Raw genomic sequence first — 23761 nt, 5'->3', positions numbered from 1 at the left:
CATAAGACTCCGTCTCAAAAAAATAGAATAAGTTCTTAGGTTTAGAATTGCCTAAAGAGTATGTACATTTTTTAATTTTGGTGGACATTGACAAATTTTTGCCCTTAGAGTTATACCAATCCATAGTCTTTACTAACAATGTGTTTGTTTCCCAAGGTATTATTTTTTAATCATTCATTTATTTAGAGATACCAAATATTTTGTAATGTAATTTTTCCAAGTTTCCTTGAATATATTAGTAGAAAACTGAGCCTGATTGTAGAAATTGGTTTATTCATATGTCAAACCTTTATATAATACCACTCTATACCTGTATATTGTGTGATACAGATCAAGTGATGAAAACAGATATCATGATACAATATTGGCCTGGTGCAGTGACTCATACCTGTAATCCCAGCACTTTGGGAGATGGAGGAGGCAGGAAGATCACTTGAGCCTAGGTGTTCGAGGTTGCAGTGAGCTATGATTGCACCACTGCACTCCAGCCCAGATGACAGGGCGAGACTTCATCTCTAAAATGTAATTAGTTAATTAACTAACAAACATTAACAGAATTTTAATAGAGATGTAAACTTAGAGGAGGGAACTGCTCTGTGGAGATGAGGAAGCATCACAGAAATGGCAATATTTGAGCTGGATCTTCTAGGAAGAATAAGAATTTACTTCTAAAGAAGGGAGTTAATTAAGGACACCATAAAAGGAAGGAACAACTTGTGCAAAAAAAAAAAAAAAGAAAGAAAGAAAGAAAGAAAAGAGAGAGCACCAAGACCCAGAATTGTCTGACATGCATGGAACAGTGAGTATATGTGGAGTATAGGGTATTTTGGGGAAGAAGGGGAAGTAGAAAATATGGAAATTGAGGCTGCAACCATGGGAAAGAATTCAAACTTTAGGTATTTAAGAGCCAATGGACATTATTATATACATCGTTTGTTCTTTGAGCTGATTTCTAGGCACATGGGGGATGGATTGGAAAGAGAGAAGAAATTATGGCAAGGAAATGAATTTAAACTAGTTGTGGTAGTTCAGATGAAAGAAGATGAGAACCTGAAGTAGATCTATGGCAGTGAGGGTTGAGAGAAGAGGATGGAATTGAGAGCTTGTATAATAGTAAAATCAAAAAGATTTGGTGAACATGGAGTGAGAAAAAGGTAGTGTTATAAATGACTCCAAACTTAGGAAACTAGGTGCTGCCATGATAAGATTAAAAAGAAAAATACAGGAAGAGGAACAGGTTTCAGCAAGCCAAGAATAGATTCTGTTTCATATACTTTTAATACTATTGTGTTTGGGAAACAGCCAGGTGGAGGTATCCAGCATGTGATTGGAATATGAGTCGGGGGCAGAAGAGAGATTTGGGCTAGAAATTTTTAAAAAATGTGAGTCATCAGTACTAAGAAGGTTCTTCAAGCTGTAGGCATAAGTGATGGTAGAACAGAAAAGGAGAATGCTGAGGACAGAACTGTAGTGAGTACCAGGGGTGTTTACAGTGGGGCCTAGCAGGAAGACCCCATAAAGTCTCTAAAATGAGTAAGAAGCTTTACATGCTTCGGGTCTTATTTTATTTAACAGTATCTAGAGTTTTTATTGATAGTTTTTTACTCACATTGAAGGATAGCTGAGCTACTCGAGTTTAATTTCAGAAGACGAAATTTCCAATCTCATATCTTTGAAATTTTCAATTTGTTCTAGTCAGTCTAAAGTGTATGCTTAAAAATAGTGGTAAAACATATACTTGCTTGATTTGACTATTCCCTAGTGTGGCATGCACTGTAGGTTAGCTTGCACATCTCTTCCTTTCTTCCACCTACTATAGACACTAGAAAATTAAATACTCTCCTTGATTTCTTAGTTGTCTCTGCATATGGGAAGAGCTGTGTGACACCGTGCTACCAATGAGATGTCAACAGTAGTTGTTGAGAGGTATTCTAGGAAGGCTTTTGCTATCCTGATATAAAGGGAAACTAGCATGCTTGCATGAGGATTTACCCTTCCTGCTCCATCTTGGTCTCGATCACTGGACCAAGGCTCCCAAGGCTTATGCTCATTTTATCCAATAAGCAGTGATGAGATACCTTGGGACTAAAACATTCACAACCAATTTTCAAATGAAGAGGTTAATAGCTTGGCTTTCTGGTGTGGAATCAAGTATAGAATATAGTGCCTATTGGGACCCCTTCTAGTAAGCAGCACTGGCACTTTGAGATATTTCTGTTTTGAGGGTTTATATACCCAAATCTCTAGCTCTCTCTGTTCAAGTATATTTAGGACTATAAATGAGGATCAGTACAACTGAATCTTTTTTAAGGTCAAGTTGTTAATTTTCAAAGTAAAACAAAATTTTTGAAGTAGGAAAGGTGAAATGTTCATTTAGATAGTGTATTAGTCCATTTTGCATTGCAGTAAAGAAGTACCTGAAACTGGGTAATTTATTTAAAAAAAAAAAAAAGGTTTATCTTGGCTTATGGTTCTGCAAGCTATACAAGAAGCACCTGTCACACATGTCACCACACCTGGCTAATTTTTAAATTTTTTTTAGAGATGGAATCTCATTTTATTGCCCAGGCTGGTCTCAAACTCCTAAGCTCAAACGATCCTCCTGCCTCAACCTCCCAAAGTGCTTGGATTACAGCTGTGAGCCACCATGCCCAGCTAGTCTTTACATTGTTAAATGGTTGAGAAAAAAAGACAAAAGATGAATGATATTTCCTGAAGTGAAAATTATATGGATGGACACCAATGGCTGGGGGCATGGTGGCCTACACCTGTGATCCCAGCACTTTGGGAGGCTGAGGCAGGAGGATCACTTGAGGCCAGGAGTTCTAGACCAGCCTGGGAAACAGAGAGAGACTTTGTCTCTACAAAAAAATTAAAATTTAGCCAGGCGTGGTATTATGCACCTGAGGGCCTAACTACTCAGGAGGCTGAGTTGAGAGGATCGCTTCAACCAGGAGCTTGAGGCTGCAGTGAGCTATGAGCACACCACTGCACTTCATCATCAGTGACAGAGCAACACCTTATTTCTAAAAAAACAAAAAGAAAAAAAGATTCTACTATACTAATGCAGTAATAAGAGCTTTTTTTTCTTTTTTTTTTTTGACACGGAGTTTTGCTTTTGTTGCCCAGGCTAGAGTAGTGCAGTGGCGCAATCTGGGTTCACTGCAACCTCTGCCTCCAGGATTCAAACGATTCTCTTGCCTCAGCCTCCCAGGTAGCTGGGATTACAGGCATGTGCCACCATGTCCAGCTAATTTTTGTATTTTTAGTACAGATGGGGCCTCACCAGGTTGGCCAGGCTGGTCTTGAACTTCTGACCTCAGGTGATCCAGACACCTCTGCCTCCCAAAGTGTGGGATTACAGGTGTGAGCCACCGCGCCTGGCACTATGGTATATTTAAAGGAAAAACGGAGACATTAGCTTAGTTTACCCACATTGTACGTAGGTGAAATAAAAAATTGTTCATATCTCAGTTCAACAGTAGCATCTTTATGTACATAACTAAGGTTGTGACAGTAACACTTTACTTTCAGCATTCAGTGTCAGTATTCCAGGAATTTTTGAGTTGGTCTTTTGTCTTTGTTACTTTTTTAAAAAAGAAGCTTGATTTTACCACTGTTAATCATGTGATTCTTTCAGCAGCTACTATGTACAAGGCACCATTTTAGCTCTGTGGTTAAAAGCATTCTTGATTGTTTATGTGGATGATAAAAATTATTCTTTAACGGCTCAGCTTTATGTTTTAGTCTTTAAAATTGCCAAGCACAAACAGTGATGTTTTTACCAGATGTATAAGTATTTTGGAAAAATTGCTTCTTGTTGAAGAAAAGAAGAACCATGTTTTTTGTTTTCGTGTTATATCTTTGCAATGCACAAGCAATTTCTTCTTCCTAGAACGTCCTTATGGATTTTTCTGTCCTTCTCAGGAGACTCCTTTTACACCTTTGTGTTTTATTACACTGTAGTTCCTGTCCGTGCTACAGCTTTGGAAGTCGAAGACTGATAGGGATGCTGTCCTTTGCAGGCTAGATATTAGACTCTCTCAGTAGTGGTAGATGACTAGTATCTGAGAGAGACTCACATGAGGCTGACCTAGAACTCAGTGATCAGAATGCTTGAGTCATCCCCCTTTTAAGTAGCATGGTACTTTTGGAAGAATTTTCCATCAGAGGACTGCTTAATAAGAATCAGAAACAGAAATATACCGATCTGGAGCATGGATGTGAGACACTTCCCTTAAGCTCTGGGAAAACCCAGTGTAATATTCCTACTTCACAACAAAAGACACACCCTTGTGGTAACCTGATAGACAACACCTGTCAGATCTGGAATCTTTCTGAATGATGTTAAACAAATACTTCATAGATTTTGCCTTTCTGAATGACTTTTAAGCTTTATTTAGGTATAATTGATATACAAAAAATTGTACATATTTTATGTATGCATTTTGATGAGTTTGGGCATATGTGTACACCCATGATATCATCACAATCGAGGTCCTAAACATATGTATCACCTCCAAAAATTCTTTTATATATATATATAAACATACACATACATTATATATATGTTTTTGGGTTTTTTTTTTTTGTTTTTTTTTTTTAGAGATGGGGCCTCACTATGTTGCCCAGGCATGTCTCAAACTCCTGGGTTTAAGGGATCCCCCCACCTCAACCTCCCAAAGTGCTGGGATTACAGGCATGAGCCACTAGGCTCAGCCTAGCTCCAAAAATTGCTACGTTTGAACCACATCTTTTGTCCTAGTTGCCCTCTTACTGGTTATTCATGTATCTCCTCCTCTAGAGATTGCTTCTTTATATTACTTTGAATTTCCCACAGTCTATAGCAGAATGCTTTGTACATTAAAAGCAATTAGTATTTGTTAAAAGAATAGTTATTTTAATTAAGGGTCATAGATTGTCTTTTCTCTGCATGTTTATGTAATGTGATGATTAAAAAAATCCAAATATCTTATTTCTAATTATTTGTCAGTAATTTGTGACTTTTACCTAGTAATTTCACACCTGAATTTCCACATATGAAATATGAATATAAGATACAAATTTTCAAGCCAGGCACGGTGACTCACACCCGTAGTCCCAGCTACTTGGGGGGCTGAGGTGGGAGGATCACTTGAGCCTGGGAGGTCGAGGCAGCAGTGAGCCATGATCAAACCACTGTATTCCAGCCTGGGTGATAAAGCAAGACCCTGTTGCAAAGAAAAGATACAAATTTGTATCTTATGTATTATCTGGAATGACTTTAAAGATAATAAAAGTATTTTAAGTATTTTATCAATACTTAAAAGTAATTCTGAAAATTTCTTAGACCATCCAGTTAATTTTAGTTAGAAAAGGGGTAACGTAAGTTCACTTTGTTATGCTTATTCCCTTAAATATGAAATGCATTTTATAGGCTTCTTTTACCAAATTATTTGACTCTTCTTGATATTTCACTGATGAAATTTTTCATGATGACTGAATCTAAAAAAAAAAAGTCTGTATTTGGTGTAGTTTCTTGGGCTTTTAAAAATAGTTGTACAGAAATTTGGATAATCCATGAGAAAAAACAAAACAAAACCTTATTTTGAATTGCTAAATCATCCTAGAAACTCTTTCCTCTCCTCTTCCCAGTACTCACATGAATTACAGTTATTAAATATTCACAGTACCTCAGGAGATGCGTGGTTTACCCTAAAGCATCCAGAGACTGAGAGCTTCATGATTTTGAGTAAGTCACGTAACCAAACTAGTTTCTTCATCTGTAAAAGGAGGGCATTATGCTAGATGATCCGATGATCCATTCCATTCCATATCTAGATCTCCACACAAGCAAGAAGGGGCAGTTTTCATATTTGAAGACTTGTGAAGAACACCAACTTGTAAGATTTATAGACACATACATATATACAGGCAGTGTTCATCAAATTTGAGCAATTTACAGATACTCCACCACCTTTTTGTCCAGAACCCATTTTAAAGGAAAATAATTATTGCAGCTTCTAAAAAATATGTCCTTTAACACAAGTTTAGGCAACACATACCTAAATGTACAGGAAATGCCCAACTTATAGACTTCTACAGTTTATGTATACTAGCTCGAGCCATCATGCTTCTCTAAAGTTTTTGTTTAAAAACCAAAAACGGCCAGGCGCAGTGGCTCATGCCTGTAATCCTAGCACTTTGGGAGGCTGAGGCAGGTGGATCACGAAGTCAGGAGATCGAGACCATCCTGGCTAACACGGTGAAACCCCGTATCTACTAAAAATACAAAAAATTAGCCAGGCATGGTGGCACGCACCTGTAGTCCCAGGTACTTGGGAGGCTGAGGCGGGAGAATCGCTTGAACCGGGGAGGCGGAAGTTGCAATGAGCCGAGATTGTGCCACTGCACTCCAGCCTTCGCGACAGAGCCAGACTCCGTCTCAAAAAAAAAAAAAAAAAACCAACCCAGCATGGTGGCATGTGCCTTTAATTCCAGCTACTCAGGAGGATTGCTTGAGCCTAGGAGTTCAAGACCAGCATGGGCAACATAGTGAGACCCTCATCTCAAAATTTTTTTAAAAATTAATAAATATAAAAACCAAGCAACAACAAATTGTAGAATAATCTGAAAAAGAGAGAGATTCTTTTCCTTCTCCCTTCTTGTACCTATTGTTCCTTGTGTCTTGGGACTTCAAAACTCAGGGCAGTGGCATTTAAACTTTTTTGATATAACCTGCAGTTTACAAAGGGAACCAGTGATGCATATCTATATGAATTTGTGTGTGTACATACACACAGTTGAACATACTTAATGAAATGTATGCTGTTACTTTCTATTTCATTTTTTAATGCTTCTTATGATGCACTGAATTTTACAACTAAACCTAGTCCCCATTTACAGCATGCTTACCATAGAAAAATACAAACCTTCAAATAAATAAACTTTTAGAATCAACTTTTAAATACTACTTACTTATAAATTGAAGAATGTCTGTTTATGAACTTATTCATTTATTTTATAATCATACCGAAACCTCAGTGATTCAGACCAATTTGACAGCAGTTTGACATATGTAGTACTTTTAATTGAGGCTTATCATATTTAATATCTCTAATAGGAAATTAGACCCAAATTAGTCTAACAAAATCGACCTGGAGGCTCTTTGGAGTCCTGCTAAATCATCATTTAGCTTGCTATTTTCTTTACTATTTTAATATCAATAAACTTTGAGGAAAAGATTCTATGTAAAGATAAATTTCAATCCAGCCTTTTTTTTTTTTTTTTTTTTTTTTTGAGACAGGGTCTCTCTCTGTCACCCAGACTGGAGTGCGGTGATGCAATCTCGGCTTACTGCAGCCTCTGCCTCCAGGGTTCAAGTGATTCTTGTGCTTCAGCCACCCAAGCAGCTGGGATTACAGGCATGTGCCACCACACATGGCTAATTTTTCTGTAATTTTAGTAGAGACAGGATTTTGCCACATTCACCAGGCTGGTTTCAAACTCCTGGCCTCAAGTGATCAGCTTACCTTGGTCTCCCAGGGGTTACAGACATGAGCCACCACACCTGGCCGTCAATCCAAACTTTTTAGATTGTCTTTAATTCAAAATTGAACTATTAATTGAAGCATGTTAACTTGGGCTTAATTTTTAAAATGGATAAGCATAACCACCTTATCTAAAAGTTTTATTACCATAGTAGCTGGAATTTAAATGGTTTATGTAGACCAGGCATGTTGGCTTATGGGAGGTGGAGGCAACAGGATCACTTGAGCCCAGGAGTTTGAGACCAATCTGGGCAACACAGGGAGACATCATCTCTACAAAAAAATTAAAAAAAAAAAAAATCACCAAGCTAATTACGTTTCCTTATCACTTGAATTACAAACATTTAAGGGGAGAAAAGAGTTTATAATAATACTGCCATCTTCTTTCTCTCCCCCATCATTCCTATAGGTGTACCAACATTCGACCAGGAGAGACTGGAATGGATGTAACAAGCCGCTGCACCCTTGGAGACCCCAACAAACTACCAGAAGGGGTTCCCCAACCTGCCCGCATGCCCTATATCTCAGACAAGCACCCTCGACAAACCTTGGAAGTGATTAACCTTCTGAGAAAGCACCGGGAGCTATGTGATGTGGTGCTAGTTGTGGGCGCCAAGAAGATATATGCCCATCGAGTCATTTTGTCAGCCTGTAGTCCCTACTTCCGAGCTATGTTTACAGGAGAATTGGCAGAGAGCCGTCAGACAGAAGTAGTGATCCGCGACATCGACGAGAGGGCTATGGAATTACTGATTGACTTTGCATATACCTCCCAGATAACAGTAGAAGAGGGCAATGTTCAGACTCTTCTGCCAGCTGCTTGCCTCCTCCAGCTGGCAGAAATACAGGAAGCCTGCTGTGAATTCTTAAAGAGACAATTAGATCCTTCTAACTGCCTGGGCATTCGGGCTTTTGCTGACACACATTCATGTCGTGAGTTGCTAAGGATAGCAGACAAGTTCACCCAACATAACTTTCAAGAGGTGAGTTGCACTTGGTGTTCCAATGCACTTATGACCTATTTGTCAGAGAGCAATATAGGTTCACATTCTGTTAAATTGCCTGGGTATTTCCTGCTGATTCTAACTCATAATAGCAAAGAAATAAGTTATTATAAATCCTAAACCTAGCTTTTATTTTAGAGGCCAATTTTGTGTTCTACCAGCAAAAGTTAAGATTTAGGGATTGATTCTCCGTAACTACTCATAAAAGTATAAGCAAAAAAAAAAAAGGAAAAAAAAGAAGATTTAAAAAAAAAAGATTATAAGCCAAAATAGAGTTTAATTCCTAAGAGGATCTATGCCTGATAGGATACCTGGTATCATCATTTATATAAGATATTTCCTTCCTGATTATGTGGATTATTCAGAATAAATTATAGATTATAGCTTATTTGGTAAACTAATAATCTGAAAAGATGAGTTTAGATGTTATCAAAAGACTTTTCATTAAACCTGCTATCTTTCCCTTATTTATTTAACAAATAATTGTAAGGCTACTATGTTTCAGCCACTGTGCTTGGGAACATAGGCTACAATAGTGAACTAGAAATCTAGAGTCTCTGTATTCGTGGAGTTTATAATCTAGCAGGGAAGATAATCATTAAACGCTTAATTATACAAATAATTAACTACAGTTAATGGGTGTTACAAAGCAGCAGCCCTGGATGATTTAAGAGTGTATTACAGAGAAATTTAACTTTGGTTCTGGAACAACTTGTGCAAAATCCTGAGACGTTAAAAAGCATACTAGTTTGAAGACCTAAAAAAAAAAAACCAGTGAGACCCAGAGACCAAGGGGGTTAGAGGATGTTACATAGTGATTACACAGAAGAGGGCTAAATAACACTGAGGTTCATAGACTACATTAAGAATTTGAGATTGGCCTGGCACAATGGCACATGCCTGTAATCCCAGCACTTTGGGAGGCTGAGGCGGGCAGATTGCATGAGCTCAGGAGTTCAAGACTAGCCTGGGCAACATGGCGAAACCCTATCTCTACAAAAAATACAAAAATTAGTCGGGCATGGTGGCGTGCGCCCCTAGTCCCAGCTACTTAGGAGGCTGGGGTGGGAGGATGGCTTAAGCCCAGGAGGTAGAGGTTGCAGTGAGCCAAGATCGTGCCACTGCACTCCAGCCTGGGTGAGAGAGCCAGACGCTATCTCAAAAAAAAAAAAAAAAAAGAATTTGAGATTGATCCTAAGAGTGCTAGAAAACCATTAAAGGGTTTTAAGCAAAGGAAAAACATTGTCTGTTTTACAACTTCTTTAAAAATCGTATTTTTATTTATTTTGCAGTAAAGTGATCAGCTCAGGACCATACTTTTTTTTCCCCCAATCATTTTTTGGAGAACAGGTGGTGTTTGATTATATGAATAAGTTCTTCAGTGGTGATTTCTGAGATTTTGGTGCACCCACCACTGGAGCAGTGTACAGTATACCCAGTGTATAGTCTTTTATCCCTCACACACCTCCCATGCTTCCCCCTGAATCCCCAAAGTCCATCGTGTCATTCTTATGACTTTGCATCCTCATAGCTTAGCTCCCACTTATAAGGGAGAACATAGGATTTTTAGTTTTCCATTCCTGAGTTACATCACTTAGAATAAAGGTCTCCAGCCAACTCCATCCAGATTGCTACAAATGCCATTATATCTTTGTTTTTTCTTTTCCTTTTTTTTTTTTTGAGACAGAATCTCACTGTTGCCCAGGATGGAGTGCAGCAGGGCTCAGTCTCAGCTCCCTGCAACTTCTGCCTCCTGGGTTCAAGTGATTCTCCTGCCTCAGCCTCCCAAGTAGCTGGGACTATACATACACGCCACCATGTCCAGCTAATTTTTGTATTTTTATTAGAGATGGAGTTTCACCATGTTGGCCAAGCTGGTCTCAAATTCCTGGCCTCAAATGATCTGCTTGCCTCAGCCTCCCAAAGTACTGGGATTACAGGTGTGAGTCACCGTTCCTGACCAATATATCGTTCCTTTTTATGGCTCAGTAGTATTCTGTGGTATATGTACATACCACATTTTCTTTATCTACTCATTGATTGATGGGCATTTGGGCTGGTTCCATATTTTTGCAGTTGCGAATTGTGCTGCTATAAACATGCGTATACAAGTGTCTTTTTCATATAATGACTTCTTTTCCTCTGGGCAGGTAACCAGTAGTGGGATTGCTGGATAAAATGGTAGATATACTTTTAGTTCTTTAAGGAATCTCCATACTGTTTTCCATAGTGGTTGTACTAGTTCACATTCCAACTAGCAATATAAAAGTGTTCCCTTTTCACCACATCCATGCCAACATCTTTTTTTTTTTTTTTTTAATTTTGAGACAGAGTCTCACTGTGTTGCCCAGGCTGGAGTGCAGTGGCATGATCTCGGCTCACTGCAACCTCCGCCTCCCAGGTTCAAGCGATTCTCCCACTTCAGCCTCCTGAGTAGCTGGGATGACAGGCATTTGCCACCACACCAAGCTAATTTTCGTATTTTTAGTAGAGATGGGGTTTCAAAATGTTGGCCAGGCTGGTCTCAAACTCCTGACCTTAGGTGATCCACCCACCTTGGCCTCCCAAAGTGCTGGGATTACAGGCGTGAGCCACTGTACCTGGCCCATTTTTTAATTTTTAAAATTATGGCCGGTCGGGCGCGGTGGCTCAAGCCTGTAATCCCAGCACTTTGGGAGGCCGAGACGGGCGGATCACAAGGTCAGGAGATCGAGACCATCCTGGCTAACCCCGTGAAACCCCGTCTCTACTAAAAAATACAAAAAACTAGCCGGGCGAGGTGGCGGGCGCCTGTAGTCCCAGCTACTCGGGAGGCTGAGGCAGGAGAATGGCGTAAACCTGGGAGGCGGAGCTTGCAGTGAGCTGAGATCCGGCCACTGCACTCCAGCCTGGGTGACAGAGCGAGACTCCGTCTCAAAAAAAAAAAAAAAAAATTATGGCCATTCTTGCAGGAGTAAAGTGGTATCACACTGTGGCTTTGATTTGCTGATCATTAGTGATGTTGAGCAGTTTTTCATACGTTTGTTGGCCATTTGTATATCTTCTTTTGAGAATTGTCTATTGGTCTTTAGCCCACTTTTTGATGGAATTGTTTTTTTTTCTTGGTGATTTGTTTGAATTCCTTGTAGATTCTGTATATTAGCCTGTTGTTGGATCCGTAGTTTGCAAACATTCTCTCCCACTTCGTGGGTTATCTGTTTACTCTGCTGATTATTTCTTTTGCTGTGCAGAAGCTTTTTAGTTTAAGTTCCATCTATTTATCTTTGTTTTTGTTGCATTTGCTTTTGGTTCTTGATCATGAACTCATTGCCTACACCAATGTCTAGAAGGGTTTTTTCCAATGTTGTCTTCTAGAATTTTTATGGTTTCATGTCTTAGATTTAAGTCTTTGATCCATCTTGAGTTGATTTATGTATAAGGTGAGAGATGAAGATTCAGTTTCATTCTTCTACACGTAGCTTGCCAATTATCCCAGTACCATTTGCTGAATAGGATGTCCTTTCCCCACATTATGTTTTTGTTTGCTTTGTCAAAGATCAGTTGGCTTTAACTATTTGGCTTTATTTCTGGGTCCTCTATTCTTTCTGTTGGTCTGTGTACCTATTTTTATACCAGTACCATGCTGTTTTGGTGACTATAGCCTTGTAAAATAGTTTGAAGTCAGGTTATGTGATGCCTCCAGATTTGCTTAGCCTTCCTTTGGGTATGTGGGCTCATTTTTGGTTCCATATGAATTTTAGAATTGTTTTTTCTATTTCTGTGAAGAATGATGGTGGTATTTTGATGGGAATTGCATTGAATTTATAGATTCTCCTGGCAGTATAGTCATTTTCACAATATTGATTCTACCCATTTGTGAGCATGTGATGTGTTTCCATTTGTTTGTGTCACCTGTGATTTCTTTCAGCAGTGTTTTTGTAGAGACTTTCACTTCTGTAGTGAGATATATTCCTCAGTGTTTTATCTTTTTTTTTTTTTTTTTGCAGTTACTATAAAAGGGGTTGGGTTCTTGATTTGATTCTCAGCTTGGTCGCTCTTCGTGTATAGCAGTGCTACTGGTTTGTGTACATTAATTTTGTACCCTGAAACTTTACTGAATTCATTTACCAGTTATAGGAGCTTTTTGGATGAGTCTTTAGGGTTTTCTAGGTATACAATCATATCGTCGGCAAACAGCGACAGTTTGACTTTCTCTTTAATGATCTGGATGCCCTTTATTTCATTTGTTTGTTTGTTCTAAGAGATGGGGTCTTGCTCTGTCCCCTAGGCTGGAGTGTTTTGGTGCAAACACAGCTCACTACAGCTTTGACCTCCTAGGCACAAGCGATCCTCCCGCCTCAGCCCCCTACATAGTTGGGACTACAGGTGAACACCATCATGCCCAGCTAATTTTTGTATTTTTTTGTAGAGACAGGGTTTTGCCATGTTGCCCAGGCTGCTCCCAAACTCCTGAGCTCAGGCAATCCACCTGCTTCGGCGTCCCAAAGTGTTGGGAGTACAGGCGTGAGCTGCTGCACCGGGTCCTGGATGCCCTTTATTTCTTTCTCTTGTGTGATTACTTTGGCTAGGACTTAAAGTACTATGTTGAATAGAAGTGGTGAAAGTGTGCATCTTTGTTTTGTTCCAGTTCTCAGGGGGATGCTTTCAACTTTTCCTGTTCAGTATAATATTGGCTGCAGGTTTGTCATAGATGGTTTTTATTACCTTAAGGTATATCCCTTCTATGCCGATTTTCCTGAGGGTTTTAATCATAAATGATGCTAGATTTTGTCAAATGCTTTTTCTGTATCTATTGAGATGATCATATGATTTTTGTTTTTAATTCTGTTTATGTGGTATATCACAGTTATTGACCTGCATATGTTAAACTATCCCTTCATCCCTGGTATGAAACCCACTTGATGATGCTGGATTATCTTTTTGATATGCTGTTGGATTCAGTTAGCTATTATTTTGTTGAGGATTTTTGCATCTATGTTCATCAGGGATATTGGTCTGTAGTTTTCTTTGTTATGTTCTTTCCTGGTTTCGGTATTAGGGTGATACTGGCTTCATAGAATGATTTAGGGAGGATTCCCTCTTTCTCTGTCTTTTGGAATAGTGTCCGTAGGATTGGGACCAATTCTTTTTTTTTTGGAGACAGAGTCTCGCTCTGTCACCCAGGCTGGAGTACAGTAGCACGATCTCAGCTCACTGCAACCTCCACCTCCTGGGTTCAGGCGATTCTCCTGCCTTAGTCTCCTGAGTATCCGGAACTACAGGTACCCACCACCACACCCAGCTAATTTTTTGTATTTTAGTGGAGACGGGGTTTCACCATTTTGCCCAGACTGGTCTCAAACTCCTGAGTTCAGGCAATCCGCCACCTCAGCCTCCCAAAGTGCTGGGATTACAGGCATGAACCATCGCGCCTGGCCCAATTCTTCTTTAAATGTCTGATAGAATTCAACTGTGAATCCATCTGGTCCTGGACTTTTTTTGTTGGCAATTTTTTTAATTGTCATTTCAATCTCACTGTTGTTATTGCTCTGTTCAGGGTTTCTGTTTCTTCCTCGTTTAACTTAGGAGGGCTGTATATTTTCAGGACCTTATTAATCTCCTCTAGGTTTTCTAGTTTGTGCACATATCGGTTGTAATGTCTCCCTTTTTTTCTCTATCTTTTTGATATGGGGTTTCACACTTGTCGCCCAGGCTGGAGTGCAGTGGCACAGTCTCGGCTCACAGCAACCTCCACCTCCCGGGTTCAAACAATTCTTCTGCCTCAGCCTCCCGAGTAGCTGGGATTACAGGCACCTGCCACCACGCCCAGCTAATTTTTTTATTTTTAGTAGAGACAGGGTTTCGCCATGTTGGGCAGGCTGGTCTCGAACTCCTGACCTCAGGTGATCTGCCCACCTTGGCCTCCCAAAGTGTTAGGATTACAGGTGTGAGCCACCGCGCCAGGCCCCATTTTGTTTCTAATTGAGCTTATTTGGATCTTCTCTCTCTTCTCGGTTAATCTTGATAATGGTTTATGCATTTTGTATATCTTTTCAAAGAACCGGCTCTTTCATTTCTCTTTTGTACTGTTTTTTCTGTTTCAATTTCATTTAGTTCTGCTTTGATCTTTATCATTTCTTTTCTTCTGCTGGGTTTGAGTTTGTTCTTGTTTATCTAGTTCCTTGAGGTTTGACCTTAGATTGTCTATTTGTACTCTCTCAGAATTTTGATGTAGGCATTTAATGCTGTGAACTTTCCTCTTAGCACCACTTTTGCTGTATCCCACAGGTTTTGATAAGTTGTATCACTATTATTGTCAGTTTACAGAATTTTTAAATTTTCATCTTGATTTCATTGTTGACCCACAGATCAATCAGGAGCAGATTATGTAATTTCCATGTATTTACATGGTTTTGAGATTCCTTCTGGAGTTGATTTCTCCCTGCTGAGAAGGCAGGCAGGGCTTTCAGGCCTTGCCCCTCCCTGCCTGCCATGGCTTCAGCTTCCATGTTGTATCTGCACTTCTCGTTTGCTCCCCCACCCCGGATTCTGCCCAGGAAAATTTGCACTCAGTCAAAATTATTACACAGTTTACCTGGAAGTCTCCTTTCTGTGGCCCTTCCCCGGTTCCACTGGCTGTTCTCCCTAAGGACCCTTGTGAGATAAAGTCAGAAATGGCTTCCTGGGGACCAGGACTGCCTACAGGGCTCTTCCTACTGCTGCTTTTACTTTCATATATCACTAAATTCATTTCAGTTCTAGGTAAGATTAAATCCTTCTCCCATAATCTGAATTTTCAGGTTCTCCAGTGAGGATGTGTGTTCGGAGGTGGGCTTTGCCCCTCTCATACTTTGGGCACTCACAGTTTTTTGGCTCAGATTTTGCAGCTGCAAGCCACTTCTGTCAAAGGATCTGTGAATTCTTTTCAGTTTTCCTGGTGTGTTCCTCTGGTGGTTCTTGGAGTAAAAGTTCACAATGTGAATCTCCACACACTGTTCTGTCTGTCCAATTGGAAGGTGCAAGTTAGTCCTGCCTCCTATCTGCCATTTTTTACATATTTTCTATTTTGTGCTTTAATACCACCCTCTGTCCACCAGGATAACCTCCAATGGATCAAACATTTAAACATACAAAATAAAACCATGAAAATATTACAAGATGACATGGAGCAATTTCTTTACAATCTTGAAGTGAAAAAGGTCTTTCTAATTGACTAACCCAGAAAAGACAGAAGAGGAAATTGATAGATTTGACTACATAAAATTCAAAATTTTCTTCATGGTAAAACAAAGCAAAACAACAATTACAAGACGAAAGTCAAAGGCAAGCTGGGGAAAAATATTTGTAAATCATCCTTTCTGGTGGTGGTGACCTTCCCACGAGAACATGCCTCTTACAAAGGTTCTCCTTCATCCCTCTCCGGAAGAGGAGAAGAGGAAACACAAGAAGAAACGCCTGGTGCAGAGCCCCAGTTCCTACTTCATGGATGTGAAATGCCCAGGATGCTATAAAATCACCATGGTCTTTAGCCATGCACAAACCGTAGTTTTGTGTGTTGGCTGCTCCACTGTCCTTTGCCAGCCTACAGGAGGAAAGGCTTACAGAAGGATGTTCCTTCATATGAAAGCAGCACTAAAAGCACTCTGAACCACGATGAGTGGGAAACCATCTCAATAAACACATGTTGGATTAAACAACAATTGTAACTTGTATCATGGACGACGTTAATCTCCTTATGTCAAGAGTTCCTGTTGGTCGATAACACAAACTGATGACCTAACAGAAAAATGGGCCATAAACAGAAAAGAAATTGAGATTCCCCTTAAACATATGAAATCTGCTTGTTTAAAATAACTAAAACACAAAACTACATGAAAGTAACATTTTTTATCTATCAGATTACAAATATCCAGAAGTTTTATGCACCCTGTTGGCAAGGCTGTGGGGAAATAAGATCATTGCTAGTGTGAGTATAAGTTAGTACAACCCTTTTGAGAGGAACTACAGTGGTATCTGTCAAAGTTACACACTTTTTACACGCACTATTTTGACTCAGCTTCCTACTTCTGGAAATTTGTACTACAGGTGTACTGGAGAATGGAACAGTTTGCCACCATAAACAAGGTCAACAAATCAATACCAATGAGATCACCTGAGAGGGGAGAGAGAAGAAAAAAGCCCTAAAATGTTTCCAATATTGAGGGATAAGTGACTGGCAATGGTAACAGGGAATATTTAGAGAGGATAGAAGAAAAGAGCAAGCATGGGTTGTGAGATGCAAAGGAAGGGATTATTTTAAGAAGGATATATATGTGTATATATATGCGCATATATATACGTATATACACACATATATACACATGTATATATACACACATGTATATATACACACATATCGCAGCATATATATATGCTGAAATAAAAGTTATTAATAGTATTAGGTCCATTGGCCTTAAGAAACATTAAAACATTACAAACATTTTGGTACTACAGAAGAATGTAAGCAGGATACAATTCAGACACCATAAAAAGATTAATTTGATTGCATAAAAGTTAAAATTTTTTGTTCTTTCCAACATAAAAAGCATCATGAACTAAAAAATTGATGTCAAACTCAGAAAATCTATTTGGAACATACACGACAGAAAAATGCTAATTCCCATGAGCTCATCCAAGTTTAATCAGAAAAAAAAAACATGAAAAACACAGTGGAAAAATAAGCAAAGGGTATATAATAAGGAATGTGTAAAAAAAAAAAAAAAAAAAAAGATGGTCAAATGGAAAATAAACATGAAAGGATGCTCAGCCTCACCTATAATTGAAGAAATGTATTTCAAACCAAATACCACTTTTTTAGCCTTATCAGACTGGAAAAATACTATTTAAACTTTATTTGAAAAATATTCAAATTTATAGGAAATCACAGGAGTAAGACAAAACTTTTATGTACCCTTTGTCCAAATTCACCAATTGTTAACATTTTGCCTCATTTACCTTATCATTCTCTCCTTGCTCTGTAAATATTTTTGTCTGGGTAATTGGGGGTATATTGCCAATAGCGTATTCCTTTACTCCTGAATACTCCTATACTCCTTTTATATTCCTTTACTCCTTTACTTTCATATTCCTTTATTCCTGAACACTTACTATGATGGTTGCAAAGTGGTGATTTTTTTTTTTAAAAAAAACTACAGTTTCTGTCTACATTCTGCTATAGGATAGAATTTTTCTTAACCCGTATTGATTGATTAGTACTGTGGACTTATGGGCTTATTCTATTCAGTAGATTATAGTCCTTTGTTGCTATTTATTATTTTGATGCATGGTAGGTTCTGGTTTATCCTTCTTTTGTTTCCTTTTGCAAAATTAAATACGTGTATGTTTTCCTATTTCCATTTCTTTTCTGCATGCTATATATTTTGTTGCACCTTGCATTTTAATATTTTCTGGAATTCATTCCATATTAGTTGATTTAGATCGTCCTTGTTTTTCATAGCTGCATTGTACTCCTTGTACAATGGATGTACCACTGTTTGTTCAATCAGTCTCCACTGTTTGAGCATTTAGGCAGCTTTAAATATTTTGCCATCACAAATAATGCTGCAATGAATAACATTTTGTATGAATATATCAATATTGTTGGAAGTTTATCTTTAGAATAAATTCCTAGAAATAGGATTGCAGGGCCTAACTTTAACTTCATTTAAGTATCACCAATTTCCCTTCCATAGGGATTGAATCATTCTAACCAGTAGTATATGAGGCTAACTGTCCACAGCCTCACCAACAGATTGTATTGCCAGCTTTTGGAATTTTTGCTAATTTAACAGATGAGAAGGGAATTTCAGTATCATTTTAATTTATACTTCTCTTAAAATAAGTTGAACATCTTTTCTATTTTTAAGCACCATATGTATAATTCTTGTGAATTGTATTTTAATCTATTTTGCCCATTTTGCTATTAGATTTTTGTTTTTTCTTCAATTTTTTAAAGTTCTCCATATATTAACAGTGATAGCCTTTTATCCATGATACATGTCACAAATATTTTTTCCAGTTTGCATTTGTCCTTCAAGTTTGCTTATTGTATTTTTGATCATGCACAACTTTTTGGTTTTTTTAATGTCAAATGTATCAGTCTTTTCTTTTATTGTATCTGGATTTTGAGGCAGAGTTTGAAAGGTGTCCCCAAACCCAGGTTACAGAGAAATTTACAAATATTTTTTCCAGTATGTAAATGGTCTTAGTTCATCTTTGTGTATGGTGTGAAATATGGACCTAAGTTTATCTTTTTCTGAATGGCCATCTAGTCTAAATACCGTTTATTTAAAAGCCTTTCTTTGCCTCAGTGATTTCAGATAGCATCCTTATTAAACACTAAATTTCCGTATGTAATTGGTTTTCGACCCTCTGTTCTAGGCCATATACCAGTATGATACTGTTTTCTATTTATTATGGCTTAATTACTAAAGTTTTATAATGAATTTTAATATGTATGCGGTAGGGCTAGTAACCCCCTCCCCACCATGTAACTCTTGTTTTTCAGTGTTTTCCAAGCTTTCTTGCTATTTATTTTTCCAGATGAACTTTAGTGTCGCCTTATCTAGTTCCGATAAAATAATTTATTGGTATATTTATTGGGATCATATTAATTTATAAGTAAACTTAAGAACAGTCATTTTATGATGTCGAGTTGTCCTATCAAGTAACAAGATTTTATTTCTTCAATTGTATTTTTGTATCTCTTGGGAATGTTTTATAGTTTTATTCATCTAAGTTTTATACATTTCTTTTTTCTTTTCTTTTTTTTCTTTTTTTTTTTTTTAAGAAAGAGTCGGGCTGTGTCACCCAGTGGGGAGTGCAATGACACAACCTCCACTCACCACAACCTCCGTTCAAGCAATTCTTCCACCTCAGCTTCCCGAGAAGCTGAGGTTACAGGCATGCACCACCATGCCTGGCTAATTTTTGCATTTTTAGTAGAGACAGGGTTTCACCATGTTGACCAGCCTGGTCTCGAATGCCTGACCTCAAATGATGTGCCCTCTTTGGCCTCCCAAAGCACTGGGATTACAGGTGTGAGCCACCCCACCCAGCCTACATTTCCTTTTAAGTTTACTTCTTAGTATTTTTTGTTGCTATCAAAAACAGGTTTTTCTCCTCCATTATATCTTCTAACTGGTGATCATTAATGTGTATGAAAGCTGCCTCACTGAATTTTTTTATTCTTTGAGTTACTTTTACCATTGATTCTTTAGAGATTTTTTGGAATCCTATTATATCACTTGCATATTAGTAGTTTTATTTCTTCCTTTCCAATTGTTAATGCTTCTAATTGTTTTCTTTTGTCTAGTTGCTTGATAACTCTAGTAAATTGTTAAATAGTAATGGAAATATTGTACATACTTCCTGTGTTGCTGACGTTAGTAGGAATGCCTCTGGTGTTTTCCCATTAAGTACTATATTGGCTTTAGGATTGAGGTATAGATATTTTATCATGTTTAGAAAGTATTCGCTTGAACCCAGGAGCTGGAGGTTGCATTGAGCCGAGATTGCGCCGCTGCACTCCAGCTTGGGCAACAGAGCGAGACTTTGCCTCCAAAAAAAAAAAAGTATTCATGTCCAACAATTCCTATTCTCTTGAATACTTTTTATTAGGAGCAGTGTTGAATTGTGTCAAAGACTTTTTCAGTTTTTATGGAGATAATCCTATGAACTTTCTCCTTAAACCCATTAATGTAACTTACATTAATGGAATCCTACAAGTGAAACATCTTTGAATTATTAGCATACACCTCTTTATTATGGTGGTGTTAGAATCTACTCACTAATATTTAGTATTTTTACATCAATATTCATAAATGATATTAATCTTTAATTTCCTTGTACTGTCTTTGTCAAGTTAAGTATAAATGTTACACTTCATGAAAATGAGTTGGAAGTTTTCTTCATGTTCTGTGCTCTGAAACAATAAATATACTATGGAGACTATGGTCTGTAGAAGTTTGATAGAATTTCCCTCTGAAATCATCTAGGTTTAGTGCTTTTCTGTAAAGTAATTTGTTGATAAGTTTTTCTATTTCTTCTATGAAATTTTCTTTCTTTACAGAGATCAGTTTGGGTAAACTGTATTTCCCTAGAAAATTACCAATTTCATCTAGGTTTTCAAATTTATCTGTATAGAGGTACACAAAGTAATCTCTTTAATTTTTAAATTTCTGTATCAGTGGTTATTTACCCTTAATACTTTGATTTTGTATGTGTGTTTTTAATGTTTCTTTCCTTGTACAAGTTAACTAGTAATCTGTTTTAACTTTTTTTCAAACAGAGGATTTTTTACTTATTAATTAGATCTACTACCTTTTTGCTTGATTGTATTTCATTCTGGTTTTACCTTTATTATCTTCTTTCTTGTACTTTATTTTCGCTTATTCTTTTTCTAGCTGTTTGAGTTGAGAATTAATTTATTTTCATTCTTTCATATTAACTACTGTAAGTATTTAAAGCTATTCTCAGATCACTGTTTTGAATATATTTAATTGATTCTGCTCTTTAGTGCTTCATTATCATTGTTTTATAGAAATTCTGTTTATATTTCTCTTTAACTCAAAAACTATTAATAAATTTTTCCAATTTCTAGATGGAAAGATTTTTTGTGTTTTTTAAATTTCATTTTTAATTGCTAGTTTTAGTGCACTTTGATAAGTGTAATAATTCTACTCTATGAAATTTGCTTTCTTGGTAACCTAATATATGATCAATTTTCCTATTTTATGTGTGCTTGAGAAAAATGTGTATTTTCTAGTTTCTATTCTCATAGTATTGGATGTGTATGCATAAGATCTACCTTATTGATTATGTTGCTTAGCTCTTCTGTATTCCTTTTTTGTCCTTGAACCTGTGTGTTAAAGTCTCTTATTACTAGTGTGTCTATTTCTCTTTATATCATCTATAGGTAGTTACTGTGTTGCCTTATGCATAATCATAACTTTATGTCTTGATTATAAATTGTGACTTTGAGCTTCGTAAAGTGTTCCCCTTGTCAGATTTAATTCATTTGTTGTCTAAGTTCTAGTTTGTGTGATAATCTGGATTTCAACTCATTTTCTTATTGTTTCCATTTGGCTGGTATTTGTCCTTCCCATTACTTTTAGCCTGTTCAAATTACGATGTTTTAAGTATTTTTATTAAATTAGTGTGGAACTGAGTTTTGCTTTATGAGCGGATTTGAAATATTTTTCTTTAAATAGGCAGTTTAAACCCATTTGCATTGATTGCTCTGACTGATACATTTGTTTTCAACTCTGTCATATTTTTATCAATAATAGCTGATTCAGTTATATTTACTGTATTTCTTTTTCTATGTGGAATCTTTGCTTTTTATTTTACTTTCTTTTAGTATATAGGAAAGTTTGTATTTTTGTTGCACTGGTTACTTTTACAAACTAGAAAAAGAAGAGCAAATTAAACCCACAGTAGAAGGACGAAAATAATAAAAATTAGAATAAAAACCAAGAGCTCTTTAAAAAAAAATGATGAACCTGCATCTCCATACTGATCAAGAAAAGAAGGAAAGAAGATACAAGTTACCAGTAACAGGAATGAAAGAGAAGATATCACTACAAATCCTTTATACATAAGAAGGATGATAAGGAAATATTATGAACAACATTTTACCTATAAATTCACTGAGATGAAATAGGCAAATTCTCTGAAGAAAATACGAATTACAAAAACTAACTTAAGAAGAAACAGAAAACAGAATAACCCTATATCTATGAAATAAATTGAATTAATAATTTAAAAACCTTCTCACAAAGAAAATGCCAGTCCCAGATGGTGAATTTATCAAACATGTAAAGAAGAAATAACACTAATCCTATGCAAAGTCTTTCAGAAAAGGAGAATGAAGTTACCAACTCATTTTATAAGGCCAGAATTGCCCTGATTGAAACCACAGACACTAAAAGAAAACTACAGATCAGTATCTCTCATGATCTTAGATACAAAAATTCTTAACAAACTATTAGTAAATTAGTTCCAGTAAAGTATAAAAGGGGAAATTCTATGACTTAAATGGGGTTTATATTATTAATTAATGTTGATAGAATCATTATTTTATAGTCACATTTAATTTTTCATTGAAAATAATCTAACTTCTTTAGATGCCTTCATAACAGACTTGTCTCTTCATTTCTTCCCACTGTTTTCAAATACAAATCCACTTTCCAAAAATAAAGATTTGCCATCACTGAGGAGCTCCAAAACAATATGCTAAAGGCTTTGGACCCCACATTAAGAATTCTCTGCTTCAGAACGTTTTTGGGTTATGGTAATGTTCTGTATCTTGATTGTGGTCTTATTTACATGAGTATATAATTTATCAGAACTCATCGAGCTGTACACTTAAAGTTTTTTATTTTTTAATGTCCTGCTCTAAGTTGTGTTTTAGACCTCAGGTATTCACAAATATCTGAAGAATATTCTTGACAGTAGAGAAAGTTCTGAAATCCCTTTTAGTTCTAATCCTGCCTCTGAAGTGAACCTGATCCATACCATATTGAAATTCCAGTGAGGAAATCTTACCCTTGTTTATTGGACTAGCATGGCTCCATGTAGGTGCAAAAAAAGTCATTTGGAGCTTAACATTTGTGACTCATTTAAATTATTTTTGAACTTAATCAAATCTGTATTTAATTTTCTCCTACTTCATTAGACCTAGCTTAATTCATACAGTGTTACTCTGCTCATAATACATTTTTAAATTGTCTTTGAACTCAACAACTAAGTTCACCAGATGTTTGTTAGAACAATTCCAGATGACTTTGCTTATTCATTCATGCTTGTTTTCAGCTGTATTCATTCTTCAAATAGCATCTACATTCATCTGAAGAAACTAAAAGTAAGCTGATTACCATAATAGTGTGGGGCTTACAGTTCAGATCTCCTCTAAACTCTTACTTAAGAGTAGATACTGTGAAGCATTATTTTCTTAACTTGGTTATTTGATTCAAGGATAGACTTTAGTGCTAGATCATTAATATCCTTTTACTGGTTGTGGGAAAAAGGTGACATTTTAGTCAGGCATGTCTATCAAAAGTATTATTTTTACTCTCTGCTCTTAGTGCCAAATATTTTCTCACACAAATTTTCAAATCTTCCTGTCATCTTGCATTTCCATTAAATGAGTTAACACCGGCCGGGCGCGGTGGCTCACGCCTGTAATCCCAGCACTTTGGGAGGCTGAGA

General features: G+C 37.0%; 1 protein-coding gene and 1 pseudogene across 6 annotated transcripts in view; both read left to right on the top strand.

The window, feature by feature from the left end:
* Positions 1-23761, top strand: part of KLHL20 (kelch like family member 20) — a 66911-nt gene that overhangs the window by 4789 nt on the left and 38361 nt on the right. For all 6 annotated transcript variants that reach the window (XM_031658526.1, XM_031658525.1, XM_031658522.1 and 3 more), the window contains one exon: positions 7939-8512. In XM_031658526.1, the coding sequence (XP_031514386.1) occupies positions 7939-8512 (574 nt within the window). The remainder of the gene's footprint in view (positions 1-7938; positions 8513-23761) is intronic.
* On the top strand, positions 14784-16148 carry LOC116271329 (annotated as a pseudogene).

Source organism: Papio anubis, chromosome 1 (assembly GCF_008728515.1).
Source record: "Papio anubis isolate 15944 chromosome 1, Panubis1.0, whole genome shotgun sequence".
NCBI lineage: Eukaryota > Metazoa > Chordata > Mammalia > Primates > Cercopithecidae > Papio > Papio anubis.
This window is presented reverse-complemented; position numbering and strand designations above follow the sequence as displayed.